The 17222-nt window shown below is 40.6% G+C and overlaps 1 protein-coding gene, 1 long non-coding RNA gene and 1 pseudogene across 12 annotated transcripts in view; 1 reads left to right on the top strand and 2 right to left on the bottom strand.

Moving 5' to 3' along the window:
- LOC110345825 (uncharacterized) overlaps positions 1 to 17222 on the bottom strand; it is a 59876-nt gene that overhangs the window by 3520 nt on the left and 39134 nt on the right. The window contains exons 3-4 of the long non-coding RNA XR_015445787.1: positions 15702 to 15731; positions 532 to 607 (exon numbers count right to left, since the gene is read on the bottom strand). This is a non-coding gene — a long non-coding RNA (uncharacterized LOC110345825). The remainder of the gene's footprint in view (positions 1 to 531; positions 608 to 15701; positions 15732 to 17222) is intronic.
- LOC101717514 (AP-3 complex subunit sigma-1-like) lies at positions 2573 to 3494 on the bottom strand (annotated as a pseudogene).
- Positions 4204 to 17222, top strand: part of Rpgrip1 (RPGR interacting protein 1) — a 74318-nt gene continuing 61299 nt past the window's right edge. For 3 of the 11 annotated variants that reach the window (XM_021244561.2, XM_021244563.2, XM_087197143.1), the window contains exons 1-4: positions 4209 to 4889; positions 6605 to 6740; positions 7235 to 7317; positions 13566 to 13663. In XM_021244561.2, coding sequence (XP_021100220.2) covers positions 13591 to 13663 — 73 coding nt within the window. In that variant the 5' untranslated portion in view covers positions 4209 to 4889; positions 6605 to 6740; positions 7235 to 7317; positions 13566 to 13590. Of the gene's footprint in view, positions 4890 to 6604; positions 6741 to 7234; positions 7318 to 13565; positions 13664 to 17222 lie in introns of all 11 variants that reach the window. The other 8 variants (XR_002389413.2, XR_015445785.1, XM_021244559.2 and 5 more) reach the window with 5 other exon arrangements.

Raw genomic sequence — 17222 nt, forward strand, 5'->3', positions numbered from 1 at the left:
ATCCCTTCTGTGGAATGGTAAAAAATGACATAGTAACAGTTAAAGAATTATAGTCAAGGGCAGGGATTTAGCTCAGTGGTTTCAACACCTGCTACACAAGCGCAAGGACCCGAGTTTGATCCCCAGTACAAAATAAATAAATAAAAAGAATTATAGCTGGACCTGATGGTGCACATCTGTAATCCCAGCACTCTGGAGGCTGAGGCAGGAGGATTGTTGCAAGTTTGAGATCAGCCAGAGTTACATAGTGAGTTTGAGGCCAGCCTGGACTATGTAGTGAGATTCTATCTCAAAAATAAATAAATGAGACATTAAAAAAAGAATGATAAATTTGGGGAATGTGAAGAAATGTTGAATAAAGGACATAATACCATAAAGAAAGGTAACTTTCGAGGGCAGAGGAAGGGGGAAAAAAAGTAAGAACCAAGAGAGTATGTAAAGGTGCATATGTCTCCAATGATGAATGTCATTATATTGTACACCTAAAATGTACCAATAAAAGGATATACAAAAAAAAAAAAGAAAGGTTACTTGCAAGGTGGCACATATTTGAATTGGCAGGTTCAGGCAATGGAGCAGAGGTCATGAAGCCCCGTCTCTTCAGAGCCTGAAAAAAATTAAAAAAAAATTTTTTTTACTAAAGTGATGTGAGTAAAAGTTTTCAGTAACTAGATTAAGTATGAATTTTTTTTTGTGTGTGTACCAGGGATCGAACTCAGGTCCTTGCACTTTTGAGGTAGGCAGCGCAACCACTGAGCTTAATCCCCGGCCCTAAGTATGAATTTTTTTTTTTTTTTTTGGTACCAGGGATCGAACTCGGGTCCTTGCGCTTGCAAGGCAAGTGACGGAACCACTGAGCTAAATCCCTGGCCCCTAAGTATGAATTTTTAAACCTAAATTTATTTTCTGCCATGCATGGTGGTGCATGCCTCTAATCCTAGTACTGGGTAGTCTGAGGGGTGAGGATCACTGCAAGTTCAAGGCCAGCCTGTAATACATAGTGAGAACCCCCATCTCAAAAATTTTTTTAAATTTATTTTCTATTTTTACTTTATTTTTCTTTCCTGTCCTCAAATTCATGATCCTCTTGGCTCAGCCTTCAGACTGCTGGGATTACAAGTTGCACCACCACATTTGGCTTCAAATTTAAAGGTAAAGTAAATAAAACTGGGAAATGAAAATGTCCTAAAAGTGATGATGATGATGATTATAGATATAATCCGCAAATTTAAAAAATAATTTTATACACAGTGTGCCAGTGCATAGCCTTGATCCAGCACTTGGGAGTCTGAGAGAGGAGGAGAGGTAGTTGGCCTGGGCCACTTATCGAGTTTGAGTCCAGACTAGACTACAGAGCTCAACTCTATCTCACAAACACCAAAATAATAATAACATAATTGTAGCCAGGTGCAGCAGTGCGCTCTTGTAATCCCAAGAGGCTGAGGCAGGAGGGTCACAACTTTGAGGCCACCTGGACGGTTTAGTGAGACCCTGTCTCAAATAAAATAAATATTTTTTTGATCCCTGGTACCAAAAAAAAAAATTCTTGTTTGAGGGCCAGGGATTTACCTCAGTGGTGCCACACCTGCCTCAAAAGCAAAAGGTCCTGAGTTTGATCCCCAGTACCCCCCCAAATTATTTTTTGAGATGGGTCTCACTATATAGTTCAGACTGGCTTTGAATTCACTGTATAACCCAAGTTGGCCTCAAATTTGTGGCAATCCTTTTACCCTGGCCTCCAGAGAGCTGAGATTACAGGTGTGTACCACCACACTTGGCTTTCAAAATAAAATTTTAAAAAGGCAAAGAGTTGCACCTCAGTGGTGGAGAGTTTGCCTAGCATGCATGAGGACCTAGGTTTAATTCCTAATACCAAAAAAAGGAAAAAAATACTTGTACACTTGAAATAGATACATATAAAATATACCTCAATAAATGTTTTAGAACTGAAAAAAAAAAAAAGATAACATTAAAACTTTAGAGGGCCGGGGATTTAGCTCAGTGGTTCCGTCACTTGCCTTGCAAGCACAAGGACCCAAGTTCGATCCTGCCTCAAAAAGCACATGGTCCGGAGTTTGATCCCCGGTACCAAAAAAAAAAAACCAAAAAAAACCTTTAGTTACTTAGTTACATTTTAGTGTCCAGGAAACACATATGGCTAGGGCTACTGCTTTGGAAAGCATAGGCCTAGTACATAAAACTACTTTCCTCCCTTCTCTTTCATGCTGTTAAAAAATACTTTCAGAACAGGCCGGGGATTTAGCTCAGGGGTTCCACCGCCTGCCTCACAAGTGCAATCCCCAGTACCAAAAAAACAAAACAAAATTAAAGAAATACCTCACTTTCAAAATACTGTAATAGCCAGTACATAAAGGCATGCCTTACGTGGACATAGGAATGCAGTTTAGAAAAGAAAAAAAAAAAATCACACTGGAACTATAAAATTTCTTTAAAATCACTGAGCAAGAAAAGGAACATCAAACTTTCATGCTGACTTTACACAACTTCTATGCAGTACCTTGATTTAAATACAAGAGCAAAAGTTAAGACTATTTTTGGTAAACAACTTCATGATAAACTTAGATGAATTTTCCTCCTGGATTTTACCTGGGAGTGGCCTGTTTTATATTTTATTTAAAAGAGGGCAGGTTTGGCACTTTTATACTGATGTCACCAATGTTAACATTTCTTAGGATCTCAGGAAGATTCATATTTTCTACAGCTGATACAGCACGGGCTGGAGCTCCTGCTAAGCTAGCCTCAGATTTCTCCAGTTTATTTTATGCATCAATTTGTGTAACAATTTCATTTCGTGTTGGTCTCCAATACCATTCCCCCATCACCATTTCCGCAAGAATATTGTGGGGTTTTGGGGGGCGTTTTTGGTACCAGGGATCGAACTTGGGTCCTCACACTTGCAAAGCAGGCGGCGGAACCACTGAGTTAAATCCCTGGCCCAAGAAGCATTTATTTTTTATTTATTTTATTTTATTTTATTTTTTTGGTACTGGGGATCAAACTCAGGACTTTGAGCTTCCAAGGCAGGCAGCGGAACCACTGAGCTAAATCCCCAGACCGGCAAGAATATTGTGAACCTTGCCTACATTGAAAATTAAATCCAGTTCACAGACATTTTCAAAACATTTGTTTAATCTTCCCACAAACACTTGAATTAAATCTAAAATGCCAAGTTCACTTTCTGAAGAATCCAGACAGAAGACAAAATATAGTGTTGCATAATGTCTATAAATCAATTTGTTGTCATATCCTCCAATGAATTAGATTTAACTCCATAGGTCACAGTAAGTTACACAGTTTAAGACTGATTACCAAAATCCTCCTTTTAGGAAATTACAAACATTTTCATCTCTCTTAGATACCAAATGGAAAGTCTCCCTGATGATTTTTTGCTGTGTATCTTCACTGTAGGGCTGGTAAAACTTGGAGAGCCTCGGCTTGCCATGGTTGTTGAAGATGAGGATCGCCTTGACCATGGCTGGGCCTGGTGACCTGGTGGGCTCTGGGGCCGGGGCCGGGGCCGGGGCCGGGCCGGGCCGGGGGCGGGGGAGCGGGCACGCGAGCCTCGCCTCGGGATCTCTCGGGCAGTCCTTCCCACCAGAAAAAAATTTTCTAAAATATGTTTCAAAAAATACTTAAAACAAAGTTGAAGTAGGAGAATTGGTGCACGTTTGAGGCCACCCTGGGCTACATAGTGAGTTCAAGGCCAGACTGAACTACCTAGTGAGGCCCTGTCTCAAAAACACAAAACCAGGGCTGGGGATTTAGCTCAGTGGTTTTGCTGCCTGCTGCGCAAGTGCAAGGTCCCGAGTTCGATCCCTGGTACCAAAAACAAAACAAAACAAAAAAAAACCAATTTAAAACAATCATGCACAACAAAAAAAGTAAAAAATATGCAACAATTTGATACACTTGTGGGGCCTGGTGGCGCACACCTGTAATCCCAGCACTTGGGAGGCTGAGGCAAGAGGACTGTGAGTTCAAGGCCAGGCTAGGCTACACAGTGAGACAATGATAATTTTTTTTCCGGTACTAGGACTTGAACTCAGGGACTTTGCACTGAATTATATCCTCAGCCCTTTTAAAATTTTTATTTTTTTGGTACTGGGAATCAAACTCAAGACCTTGTTCTTGCAAGGCAGATGAGGTACCATTGAGCTAAATCCCCAGCCCTCCTAAATTTTTATTTTTGAGACAGTGTCTCATTAAATTGCCAGGGCTGGGCTTGAATTTGGTATTTTGCTTTGTTTTGTATGGTTTTGTTTTGTTTTTTGAGACAGGGTCTCACTGTGTTGTTCAAGTTGGCTTTAAACTCACTATATAGTCCAGGCTGGCTTTGAACTTGCAGTGATCCTCCTGCCTCAGTCACCCAGCTGCTGAGATTATAGGCATGTGCTACCATACCTGGTTTGATAATAAATATTTTTAAAATTCAAAGTAAGTAGCAATGAAAGTAATTTGAATGAAAATAAAAAGGTCATACATTAGTGCTTTCTTTTTTTTGGTACCAGGGATTGAACTCAGGTCCTTGTGCTTGCAAGGCAGGTGACGGAACCACTGAGGTAAATCCCCAGCCCAGTCCTTTCTTTTTTGAGACAGGGTCTTGCTATGTAGCCCAGGCTGGCCTCAGATTTGTGGTAATCCTCCTGCCTCAGCCTCCTGGGATTATAGGCATGCACTACCACAGCCAGTTTATTTGTGTGTTGTTTTTTGTTGTTGTTGTTTTTGGTTTTTTTGGTACCAGGGATCGAACTCGGGACCTTGTGCTTTCGAGGCAGGCACTGGAACCACTGAGCTAAATCCCTGGCCCATACCACAGCCAGTTTACATGAAATAGGTGTTCAAAAAGAAAAGATGACTCTGAAATTAAGGTGAGAATTGGGTATTGCTGATAGGAGTATAAACTGATATATATAAACTATAGGTCCTTTTCTTTTTCTTTTTTTTTTTTTTGGTACCAGGGATTGAACTTGGGTCCTTGCGCTTGCGAGGCAGGCGACAAAACCACTGAGCTAAATCCTCGGCTATAGGTCCTTTTTGAAAGTTAGTTTGACAGTTTGGAAAGAAGTATCAAATTTTCTTTGGTTTAGCAGTTCTACTTCTAGTAATTAATCTGAGAAAAAATAATTTAATAATTTTGGATGTAATTAGGATTTATATATGAGATTTTTTTTTTCAGGTACTGAGGATTGAATCCAGGGCCTCAAGCATGCTAGGAAAGCTCTCTACCACTGAGTTACTTCCCCAGCCCTATGAGATTTTTTTTTGGAGACAGGGTCTCTCGTTATATTCCAGGCTGGCCTTGAACTCACCCTGTGAGAATTTTTAATGCAATGTAGGTGCAAAAAATTAAAAACCATCTAAATACCGGTACAGCATTGATTGAACTAATTATGTTTATAGACTAGAACTATAAATAGATATTTAAACTTAGATACTAGAAGAATATTCAGTAATTTTAAGATGACAATTGTTTATTACATATTGATTATCAAAAAGCAAAGACTGGGCTGGGGATTTAGCTCAGTGGTTCCACCACCTGCCTCACAAGCGCAAGGTCCTGAGTTTGATCCCCAGTACCAAAAAAAAAAAAAAAACCCAAAAAAAGCAAAGACTGTGTTTTAAAAATCAATAATCTAACATAGTCAACTCTATAAGCAATAGAAAATGGAAAGGTGGCTGCCGGTGGCTGCCAGAGGCTGGCAGGGGGGTGGGGAGTGAGTTGTTATTTAAAGGGTAAAGAGTTTGGGTCTTGCAAAATAAAAAAGCTTGGCCAGGGATTTAGCTCAGTGGTTTCGCTGCCTGCTGTGCAAGCACAAGGACCCAAGTTCGATCCCCGGTACCAAAAAAAAAAAAAGACAAAAAAGTTTGGATATTAGTTCCACAACAATGCGAATATTCTCAACACTAATGGACATTTTTCTTTTTTAATGGTAACAAAGTTTTTTTGTTTGGTACGGGGGTTGAAGTTAGCAAAGTTTTATTAAAGGTGGGAAAACAAACAAGCTCTGCAGAGCAAGTTTGGGCCAAGTAAAAATAGGAAAATAAGTGTACCCTACAGCATGAGGATGGGCCACCATGCAAGAGAGAACACATTGGCCAGCACTAATGAATTTTAAAATGGTTAAGATAGTGAATTTAGTGTTCTGTATATTCTACCACAATTTTTTTTTTTTTGAGATGGGGATTCACTATGCAGTCCAGGCTGGACTTGAACTGACCATATAGCCCAAACTAGCCTCAGACTTATGGCAATCCTCCTGCCTCAGCCTCCAGAGTACTGAGATCACAGGTGTGCGCCACCACAGTGGCTCTATTAATCTTTTTTTTTTTTCAAGTAAAAGAAGACAGTTTATTTGAAGATGGGGGAAAAGTGGAGGGGAGAGAGAGAGGAGCAGACAGCTACTCTGGAGGAGTAGGGAATATTCAAAAGGGAAATACTCATCTCTATTAATCTTAATTTAAATATATCTTCAGCTTTAGTTTTATTGGAAAAGTTTGGTATGTCAGTGAATGTTAAGCTACTGTTCCTCTGAGTCCTACCAGTAGGGAGAACAATGACCTTTCTCCCCACTGATCTACAAAGGGTTAACCTCCAGCTAAAAGGCCTGGATTACCTCCTCTCTAACAAGGACAAGAGGATCAGAGCCTGGAGTATTAGAGGGCAAGAAAACATCCAGAAAAAAAGAATTGGAGAGAGCTCTCAAGAGGAAAACAGAACTGTAAGTTTATATCTAATACATATTTATAGTCCCTTATTTCTACCCTGGGTTTTGTTTTTGTTTTGTTTTTTTTTTGAGATAGGGTCTTTTTTTTTTTTTCTTTTGGTACTGGGGATTGAACTCGGGTCCTTGCACTTGCGCAGCAGGCGGCGAAACCACGGAGCTAAATCCCCAGCCCTTGAGATAGGGTCTTGCTTGGTAGTTCAGGCTGCCCTTCAACTCAATATGTAGCACAGGCTGGCCTCGAACTCCCAGGGATCCTCCTTTCTCAGGCTCCCAAATTAGGATTACAGGTGTGCACCACCACACCCAGCGACAGCAGATGCACTTTCTTAAAGTTTTCTACATCTGTAACTCTATTGCTCTCATGGTCAAAAGTGTATGATTGATGAACATAATTTCCAAAATAACAAATCTCCTCTCTCTCTCTTTATTTTATTTATTTATTTATTTATTTATTTATTTATTTATTTTTGTTTGTTTGTTTGTTTAAGGCAGAGTCTCCCTTTGTAGTTCAGGCTGGCCTCAAACTCTCCTAGATTCTCCTGCCTCGGCCTCCCAAGTGCTGGTATCACAGGTATGCACCACCATGTTCAACTTTTCTTTCTCTATTTCTTTCTTTCTTTTTGTTTTTCTGGGCTGGGAATTGAAGTCACTTTGCTTTGACTTTTTAGACTTTCCCTTATAGTTAAGAATGTAGTTATTTATCCTCTAATTACTCACTTCTGAAGACCAAGGACTCTGTTTTCCTTCTCTTTGAAGCAACTGTGCTTAATTGGCCACAATAATATTTGTCACATTATGCCAGGGCTTAGGTTTATCCTGTTGTGTTTGCTACTGGTTACAAACTCTGTATTCTGTACAATTAAGTCAGACTAAACTTTTCACTGTTTGGCAAAACAAACAAAAAATAACATTTTGTAAATATTATCAAATTAAATTCAATCAAAATTTCAGGATTTCTTATCTTTTTTTTTCTGAGCATTCATACAACCAACACTGTGTTTTCCTTCCACTTCTTTTTTGCTTGAAAAAATTTTTTTCAATTCTTTCTTTCTTTTTTTTTCTCTAAGGTTCCAGTACTGAAGATTGAACTCAGGGCCTTCACGCTGAGCTACATCCCTACATCCCTAACTCTTTATTCCTTTTTATTTTTGAAACAACATCTTGCTAAATTGCTGAGTTGCCCATGGTGGGCTCAAATTTCTGATCCTCCTGCCAGAGCCTCTGACTCCCAGAGGTTTCCCCGACATGCACCGCCAAACCAGGCCCTTTTCTCAGCTCTTTCATCTCATTTGTTTCTATCCTTTTACATAAAATTAGCTCCCCCTGAGTCCCCTCCCTCTCTGTAAAGCCATTTTATTCAAAGGTAGATTCACAATTTGTCTTCTCCTTCCTCCAACTCTTCAACTTCTAGGAGCTCATGGGCAGTTCCCCTTCTGAGACTTAACTATTCATCAGTCAGAAGACTTGAATTTCCAATTCATCTTAAACTTTAAAATAGTTAAATCCTCACTTCTGCATTTTGTTACATAGCTCCAATTAATTGTTAAATTTTTAAAATATGAAAGTTATTTAATTTTGGGGAGGTTTTTTGGTGGTTTTTTTAGCAAAACATTTATTGGTACATTTTATTTTATTTTTTTTAATAACGCAACATTTATTGGTACATTTTAGGCACACATAATGGTAACATTCGTCATAGGGAATCTGCACCTGTACATGATATGTCCTGCCTCTTCTTTTTTTCTCATTCCTCCCTCTCCTCTCAGGGCCCCCTCCCCTCCCTATATACTAAAGCTTTGTTTCCATTTTTTTTCTATTTTTACTTTTTTTCCTATCTTTTCCTTCCTTTCTCTCTCTCCCCTCCCTTGTTCTCCTTCCCATTTGAACATTTTCTTCCCATTTCCTAATATCTATTATACATTTTAGTCTTTATTTCCACTTTTGGTTTCTCACACCAGAGAAACAATGTGGTGTCGTTTAGTGTTTTTGACACAGTCTTGCTATGTAGTTCAGGCTGGCCTTGAACTCACTGTGTAGCCCAGGCTGGCCTGGAGCTCACGGGGATCCTGCTGCCTCAGCCTCCTGAGTCCTGGAATTACAGGCATGTGCCACCATGCCCAGCCATTGGGAACTTTTAAACAGGAAATGCTATAATTGGATTACTTTACAAAAGTCATTTTGGGTGTTTTGGGGACAGTGATGGGGTGTGAGAGAGAAAGAAGGGGAAAGCTTTAGGAAAATATCATGGTAGCTGAGGAAAGACACAGGCTGCTTCAGTGACAGGAGGGAGATGGGTAGATTTTTTTTTTTCTAGAGAAAAACGCAAGACCAGGTTTATTTCATACAATATTATTTACACATTTTTCATTTTCTAATTTACACACAATATACAAAGTGAAGGTAACATTTTGTATGAATCAATAAGAGCCGGGATGAACTGGCCCAGTAACATTCCTATCAAAAGGAGACACTCAAGAGTCAAGCCTAAGTATTCTGCCCAATTAAATGTCTTTGTTCTCAAAGGTCAGATTTTACTAAAATTCCATGTCAACATACTAAAAGGTGGAACTGTGGTGTGGGCTTCCAAAATGGAAGACCTTAAAATTTCTACAAGGAGAGGTGTACTTGTACAATATGCCTAAAGTACAGTGAAAACTGGGGTTGTCAGCAATAGGGAAATGTGGGAACATCAGGACCCTCAGAGGGGGTTCAGTGTCCCAATGCTTTTTATGTTCTAACACTGCAGCAGTAACTGCCTGTCCTAACAGAAGGTAAGGGTGAGGGCAGACTAGGAACCGGTGTATTAGTACAGGAGAGACATTTCTAATCTGCAAAGAGGACAGCTTTGATCCTAAAACCATGGGCAGATACTGGGAAGAAAAATTCAACATAGGGCCAAGTCACTCAAGGGAAAAACAATGCAGGCAGGGATAGCTTTAAAGGGGGCGGGGGAAAAGAACTGCTACTGTGACAGAAACATGTTGATGATCCAGTGTGACTCTGAGAAGAAACAGTGACAAGCCGATGATTTAATGGCTTGACCAAGGAATGTTGAGTTAGAAAACATTAGACTAACTCAGTATTTAACATGGAAAGAAGTTGGGGTTGTAGCGGCGCAGCCCCTTGTTTGGCAAGTGCTAGGCCCTGAGTTCAATTACCAGTACCAAAAAAACAAAACAAAACAAAAAACAAACCCTGTCCCAACATGGAAAGTATTCCTGGCACTCTAAAATTTGTGCCATTAAAGTTCATGATATGAGCAGCTTAGAGATAAAACCCTTATAGTCAATATTGTTCTCAGAAGATTGCTTTTCTTCTCTAGTAAAAAATCCCTTCTATGTTCAGCTGACATAGATAGCATGTTCAGGTTAGTTTTCATCACTAAACATAAGTGGATCAACATAAATGCTTATACAAAATACTGACTTCAACAAAATACAAAGCACTTTATCTTTCAGAAACTGAATATACAAAGCAAGTGGTTTTGTTGGTTTTGTTTTTTGTTTGTTTGTTTGTTTTTTGGTACTGGGGATCAAACTCAGGACCTTGTGCTTGCCGGACAGACGCTGGAACCACTGAGCTAAATCCCCAGCCCTTGTTTGTTTTGTTTTTGTACCAGGGATCAAACTCGGGACCTTGCGGTGCGAGGCAAGCAGCGGAACCACTGAGCTAAATCCCTGGCCCTCAAAGCAAGTGTTTTTCCAAAGGTTTTTTTTTTGGTACCAGGGATCAAACTCAGGTCCTTACACTTGTGAGGCAGGCGGCATAACCACTGTGCTAAATCCCCCGCCCTCCAAAGTATTTTCATAGGCAAAGGATTAAAAATGATGTTAACTGTACAGGTAGATTAATTTTTCAGGAAGGACTGAGAGGACATGCCAAGGGATGAGGGGAAGGGAGAAATCAAGACTTTAGGACTGCTAGGATACTTATGTCATTTATGGATATAAGGAAAGACTAGGAAAATATCAAGTTGGAGAGAGAAATCAAAATTGCTGTGTGCATGAGAGTGTGAGGTATCTAGCAGCCGTGCAAAGGGGGATGGATGTTGCACAGACCTGAAGGTCAAGGCTGGACACATAAATTTGGAAACAACAGACTATTTGTACCTGTTATTTACAGACAGGAGACTGTATATTATCATCCATGAAAAATAATGTTGACCAAAGCATGAGGCAACTTTAAAGATAGGATTTCCTGGCTGGTGTGGTGGCACAGACCTGTGGTACCAGCACTCTGGGGGACTGACATAAGAGGATCAGAGCCTGGGAAATTTAGCAATTTAGCAAGAACCTGTCTCAAAATAAAAAATAAAAACAGCTGGGAATGCAAAGGCCCTGGGTTCAATCCCCAGCATCACGAAAAAAAAAAAAAAAAGAAAGAAAAGGAAGGAAGGAAAGAGACAGAGAGAGAGACAGAGAGAGAGAGAGAGAGAGAGAGAGAGAGAGAGAGAGAAAAAGAAAAAGAATTTCCAGATTATTCCAGAGCCCCCACACTTACATTACCATCTATCCATTTGCAGAGTCAGTTCCATTTCTAGCCAGAACCTGATTGGCTCAATTTGGGTAAGTTATCTACCCCTGTTTCTATCACAATGGCTATGAGACCTGGGTCATAGAGTATAAACTGGTTTCTGGGGAGTCAGTCTATAAACTGATAGGAGAGGGGATCATGTAATGGCATAATCTGGGTCTGTGTCTCATGAAGTTGAAGACTGAAGTTGAGGACTTCAGTAGAAGGAGGTAGACAGGAGAAATGTTTATTAAAAAGAAAGAAATAGCTCCCAATAGTTGAGAGGGAACTGAAAAGTGGGTTGTAAAGAGGACTCTTTGTTTTTTGTTTTTTTGGTGCCGGGGATGAAACTCAGGACCTTGCGCTTGAGAGGCAGGTGGCAGCACCACTGAGCTAAATCCCCAGCCCCTGTCTGGGAGTTTTTATGCCGAAAATGACTAAGGCTGAAACTCCAAGTCAAACTACCGTCAACTTATAGGACTAAAACAAGCTTACTTAAACTAGACACGGGCCTGTAAGGAGTTGAAGCACATAGCAAACATAATGTCTGCAGGTGATTCTTGGCTGCTATCTTATTCAAGTAGTTAAAAGAACAGAGGGAGAAGGAAAAAAAACATTTTCCAGATAGATAGGAGCAGGAGCTGTCATAGTGGCCCTCTATCTCCTTGCTTGTCGTCTCGCTTGTTACACCCTGGACTTACTAACTCTTCACCTCCAGGCTTGGTCTTCCTGACTCTATCTTGGGCCCAGTACTCTCTAGCTGCCTGCTACCTTCTGCCTATCTTGTCTTTCTATAATAATCAGAGGCCCATTGGGGCCTCTGTAATAATTAGAGATGGCTCTTGGCTTCCAGGCTGAGCACACACTTAAAAATTGATCCAAAATTATATGCATCAATTTTATAATTGGACAAACATTATTTTCTGTCTCTTTTTTTTCATAATACTGAGGACTGACCCCATGGCCTCTCATACACTAAGCAAATGCTCTACCTATGAGCTACATCCCCAGCCCAACCCTTAAAAATTGATCCAAAGTGATATGTATTATTTGGACAAATTTGATTTTTTAAACTTTATTTTTTGTGTTACTAAGGATTGAATCTAAGGCCTTCACACTGAGCTATAGCCCCAACCCTTTTTTTTTTTTTTTTAATTTTGAGAAGGGTTCTTGCTAAATTGCCCAGTCTGGGCTTGAGCTTTTAACCCTCCTGCCTCAGCCTTCCAGAGTGATGGGATTACAGGTGTGACCACTATGCCCACTGATTTTCACTTTGAATGAATAATATCATTAATATTCAATACATTGTCTTACTCTTTCATTTTGTTTTATTTTATTTTGTTTTTTGAGGCAGGACAGGATCTAATTCTATATTCCAGACTGAGCCTGAAAAAGGCACCCATGACTAGGAGGCAGAAAGCAAACTTTATTGACATCGACAGGCCTGGTTGGGATAATTCCTGAAAACCAGGCGGCTGTCTTTTGTCTGCCTACAGTTTATATAGGATTTGCAAGCAGGAACTAGTACAGAAGCAGAGCAAGCAGTTGACTGATTACATATGGTATCATTATTACTGATTGGGCTACAGCAAGTTCAAACTCAGGGTAAGAAACATTAATTTAGAGTAAGCTCGGCTAGATAAGGGAGACACATATTTGGAATACACATCAGTTCAGGGTAGGGTCTGCCAAGGAGGAATTTGCTTGGGCTGAAAAATAAAACTGCTCATGGCCGACATTATCCTGGACTGGTGTCCCACCTGTCTGTCAGCCATATTATCTTTCTGTCCCAGCAGCAGCAGGTCGAAGTGGCACTGGCAGAGAGGGAGAGTTAGAGACCCTCGTGCGGGTGCTGACCACCAGCACCAGGCCTCCATGAGGCACCTGATAGCCTGAGACTGGGCTGTATTAGAAATGCATCATAAAGAGTACATTACAATCTAGGATGGGATCAAGCCCTGGGCAGACAGGGAGTCTTGAAGGTGGATGTCAAGGTCTGTCCTTGGCAGCAGTAACAGGTTAGATAGGGAGTTATGTTCTTGGCAGGCAGTGCTAACAAGAAAATATGTGCTTACAATAATCATTCGTTACAGACTACAGAGCTTTGGAGTTATTAACTCCAATTTCAGATTAATCCATACCACCCTTTTCCTTTTCATTAACAGTTGTCCACAAATACATAAAATGTCATGTACCATCACGAAAGTGCTAAGGAATTCCTGCTACAACTTAGGTGCAGCTTACAGAAGTTATCCTGAAGTTACATCTAATTGACTGAACTTTTCCTTTATTTGTGTCCTCTGGGAGCTCTTACAGCTTGAGAATTGGAACAATGTCACATGTAATGGACCACACATTGGGAGACCTGCCAGTTAGAGACACGGACTCAGTATTTCTGTGGAAAGGTAAATCCATGTTGCAAATGGGAAAGGGACCAGGAAGAAGGAGGAGAGTAGAGGGGAAGTAAAAAGAATTAAGATGTGTTCTGTACATGTACCAACTCCCTACCATGAGTATAATCATTGTGTACTGCAAACATGTACTGGTAAAATAAAAAATTTTAATAAAAGAAAGGTAAACCTAGTATCTGAGGACAGATGCCTTTGAGAATTAAAACAACTCTGCCAGTGTGGGACATCTTGCTGGCCTTCACAGTGACTGCTTTGCTTTTAGCTCTTGTGTTCAATCTTCTAAACATTTTACTTATAAACTCTCTTTTGGAGTGAGGGTGCTGGGATTGAAACCTGGGCTGTCACACTGAGCTACATTCTCAGCCCTTAAAATTTTTTTTAAATTTTGAGCCAGAGTCTCATTAGGTCACTATTTTATGTTGTTGTTGGGCTGGGGATTTAGCTCAGTGGTTCTGCTGCCTGCCTTGAAACCACAAGGTCCTGAGTTCAATCCCTGGTACCAGAAAAAAAGGAAAAAAAAACCCTCTTCTCACTTATGTTATTTTTGGGGGGTTTTTTGTTTGTTTACTTGCTTGTTTGGTACCAGGAATTGAACTCAGGACCTTGTGCTTTTGAGTCAGGCAAGGTGCCACTGAGCTACATTCCCAGCCCTGTTATTTTTTTTTTTTTTTGAGACAGGGTTTCATTATGTAGTTCAAGCTGGCCTTGAACTCATTATGTAGCCCAGGCTGCCCTCAAACTCATGGCAACCTTCCTGCCTCAGCCTCCCAAGTGCTGGAATCACACCCAGCTCACTAATCACTAAATTGGCCAGGCTAGGGTCAAACTTTCAATCCTCCTGCCTCAGACTCCCCAAGTGCTGGGATTACAGGCATGCATCACTACACCCAGCTCTAAATTCTTTTTTTTTTAATTTCAAAATGCTTTTATTAAAGGCAAAAACTGCCTTCCACCTCTAAATTCTTATAATAAAAGTTCTATCATGCAGAGTTAGGAGGTAACACCAGCTGTTATGACCACAGACACCAAAAAAAAAAAAGGCAAGAACAAACTAGTGGGCTAGGAATGTAGCTCAATGGCAGAGTGCTTGCCTAGTAGGCTTGAGGTGGTAGGTTCAATCGTAAGTACTGAAAAAAAACTAGTAGATTGCACTTACCTATCTGTGTGTTTAGTTCTTCAGTCCCAATAAGCAGAGGTAGGCAATTTAAGACAAAAGGCCTCAGCCTCACCAGAGCTGCTTCCTCAGAGGCCTCAAATATTTTTGTAACTTTGTTCCCAGCCTCCCACCCTTCAATCCTAATCATAGCTACTGTTGATTCTATTTTCACTTCACAATTTTTTAAAAGGATAGGACACTTTGTGCACTGCCCACCAGCGTATGCAACCCTTCTGGAAAAAAGCTTGGCATTATGTAGTTACAGTTGAAGACAAAACTCTGCATCTGCATATAAAATTTACAGGAATTCTTGAATATGTACTGGGAGACATTTATCAGAATGTTCATAGCATTTTATTCAAAAGAATAAAAAATAGGACCTGGCACAGCAGTGTACACTTCTAACACCCGCCTCCAAGGAGGTTGAGGTGGTAGCATCTTGAGTTTGGGGCCATCCTGAGCTATATAGTGAGACCCAGTTTCAAAAACAAAACAATCCTAGCACTCTGGGAGGCTGAGGCAGGAGAATTGCAAGTTCAAGCCCAGTCTTGGCATGTTAGTGAGACCCTGTCAGTTGACAAGGATTGTGAGGAACTGGGACTGTCACACACCACCAGTAAGGACAGAAAATGGTAAAATCACTTTATAAACCAGTTTGGCAGTGTTTGAAAAGTTGAATATATACCTGCCCATGACCCAGTGATTTTACTCGTCTTACCATAGAGAAATGAAAACGTGCATTGATGCAAAGAACTTGTACACGTGTTTATACCAGCTCTGTTTGCATTAGCCCCAAACTGGAGACAACCCAATGTCCATCAACAATGAATGGATAGGGCTAGGCTGGGGATTTAGCTCAGTGGTTCTGCCACCTACCTCGTAAGCACAAGGTCCCGAGTTCCATCCCTGGTTCAAAAAAAAAAAAAATGAATGGATAAATTATGGTATACTTATACCAAGGAACACAATTCAGCAATTAAGAGAAACTATTGATACATAAAACACCATAGATGATCACAGCACTCTTAGGCTGAGGCAGAAGGATGGCATGTTTGAGCCCACCCTAGGCAACTTAGTAATATAGAAAGACTCACAAAATAAAAAACAAAAAAAGGCTAGGAATGTAGCTCAGTGAAAAAGCCCTGGGTTCAGTCCCCACTATAGCAAAACAAGCAAACAACAACAAAAACAGAACCCAGATGAATCTCAAAATAATTAAACTGCCGGGGAGTAGCTCAACGGCACTGCACCTAGCAAGTGTAAGGTCCTTAGTTCGATCCCTGGTACTGGGAAAAAAAAATTAAACTGAGTAAAAAGAGATCACACCAACCTGAGTATGGGGATGCCCACCTATAATCCCAGCACTCTGGGAGACTGAAGCTGGAGAATTGAAAGTTCTATCCCAGCCTGGATGATTTAGTGAGATCCTGTCTCAAAATAAAAAAATAAAAGGGACTGGGAGTGGTGGTGCACGCCTGTAATCCCAGCACTTGGGAGGTTGAAGCAGGAGGATCGCTGCAAGTTCTAGGCCAGCCTGGGCTACATATTGAGCTCAAAGACAGCCTGAACTACACAGGGAGACCCTGTCTCAAAAAGAAAAGAAAAGTAAAAGGGTTGAGTGATAGAGCACCCCTGGGTCCAGTCCCCTGTAGAGGGGTGTGTGGGGAGGGTCACAACAGAAAAGGATACATAACAAATAACTTGATATATGAGGTGTGAACAAAAAATACAGTGAATCTTTACATTAGACATTTTTAACTTTTACTACAGTAAAAAGCACATTACCTTTTTTTTTTTTTGAGACAGGGTCTCACTATGTAGTCCAGGTGGCCTTGAACTCACCATGTAGCCCAGATTGGCCTCAAACTCACAGCGATCATCCTGCCTCAGCCTCCCAAGAAGCACATTACCATTAATCCCCCTCAAAGTACTCTCCCAGCTTTGAACACAGTTATCCAATTGTACTTGCTATTTTCTAGAAGTCCCCTATTGTGAGTGTCTTTTCATGAGTGCCTATATGTCCTGAATTGAAAACATTTACAGCAATTTCTGTCAAATAAAAACATTACAGTGTGTCTTCATCCACCTTATTCATCAAACCTGGCATCAGGCAATTTCTGGCTCTTAAAGTCAAAATGATCATGAAAGATAAGTGATTCAAATTGATTCAGGACATCAAGGCAGCCACAACAGCACAACTAGACACTCATGAAAGAGAACTTTCCAGAACTGCTTCAGAAAGTGACAAAAATGATGCGGTAATGATTTTTGTGGTTTGGGGGGGTGGTTTTTGTTTTTTTTTTCGTACTGGGGATCAAACTTGGAACCTTGCACTTCTGAGTCAGGCAGGAGAACCACTGAGCTAAATCCCCGTCCTGCAGTAATGATTTTTGAAGC

Source organism: Heterocephalus glaber, unplaced genomic scaffold, assembly GCF_053883595.1.
Source record: "Heterocephalus glaber isolate CG9 unplaced genomic scaffold, H.glaber_assembly_v1.0 deba00001662, whole genome shotgun sequence".
In the NCBI taxonomy this organism is placed as follows: Eukaryota; Metazoa; Chordata; class Mammalia; order Rodentia; family Bathyergidae; genus Heterocephalus; species Heterocephalus glaber.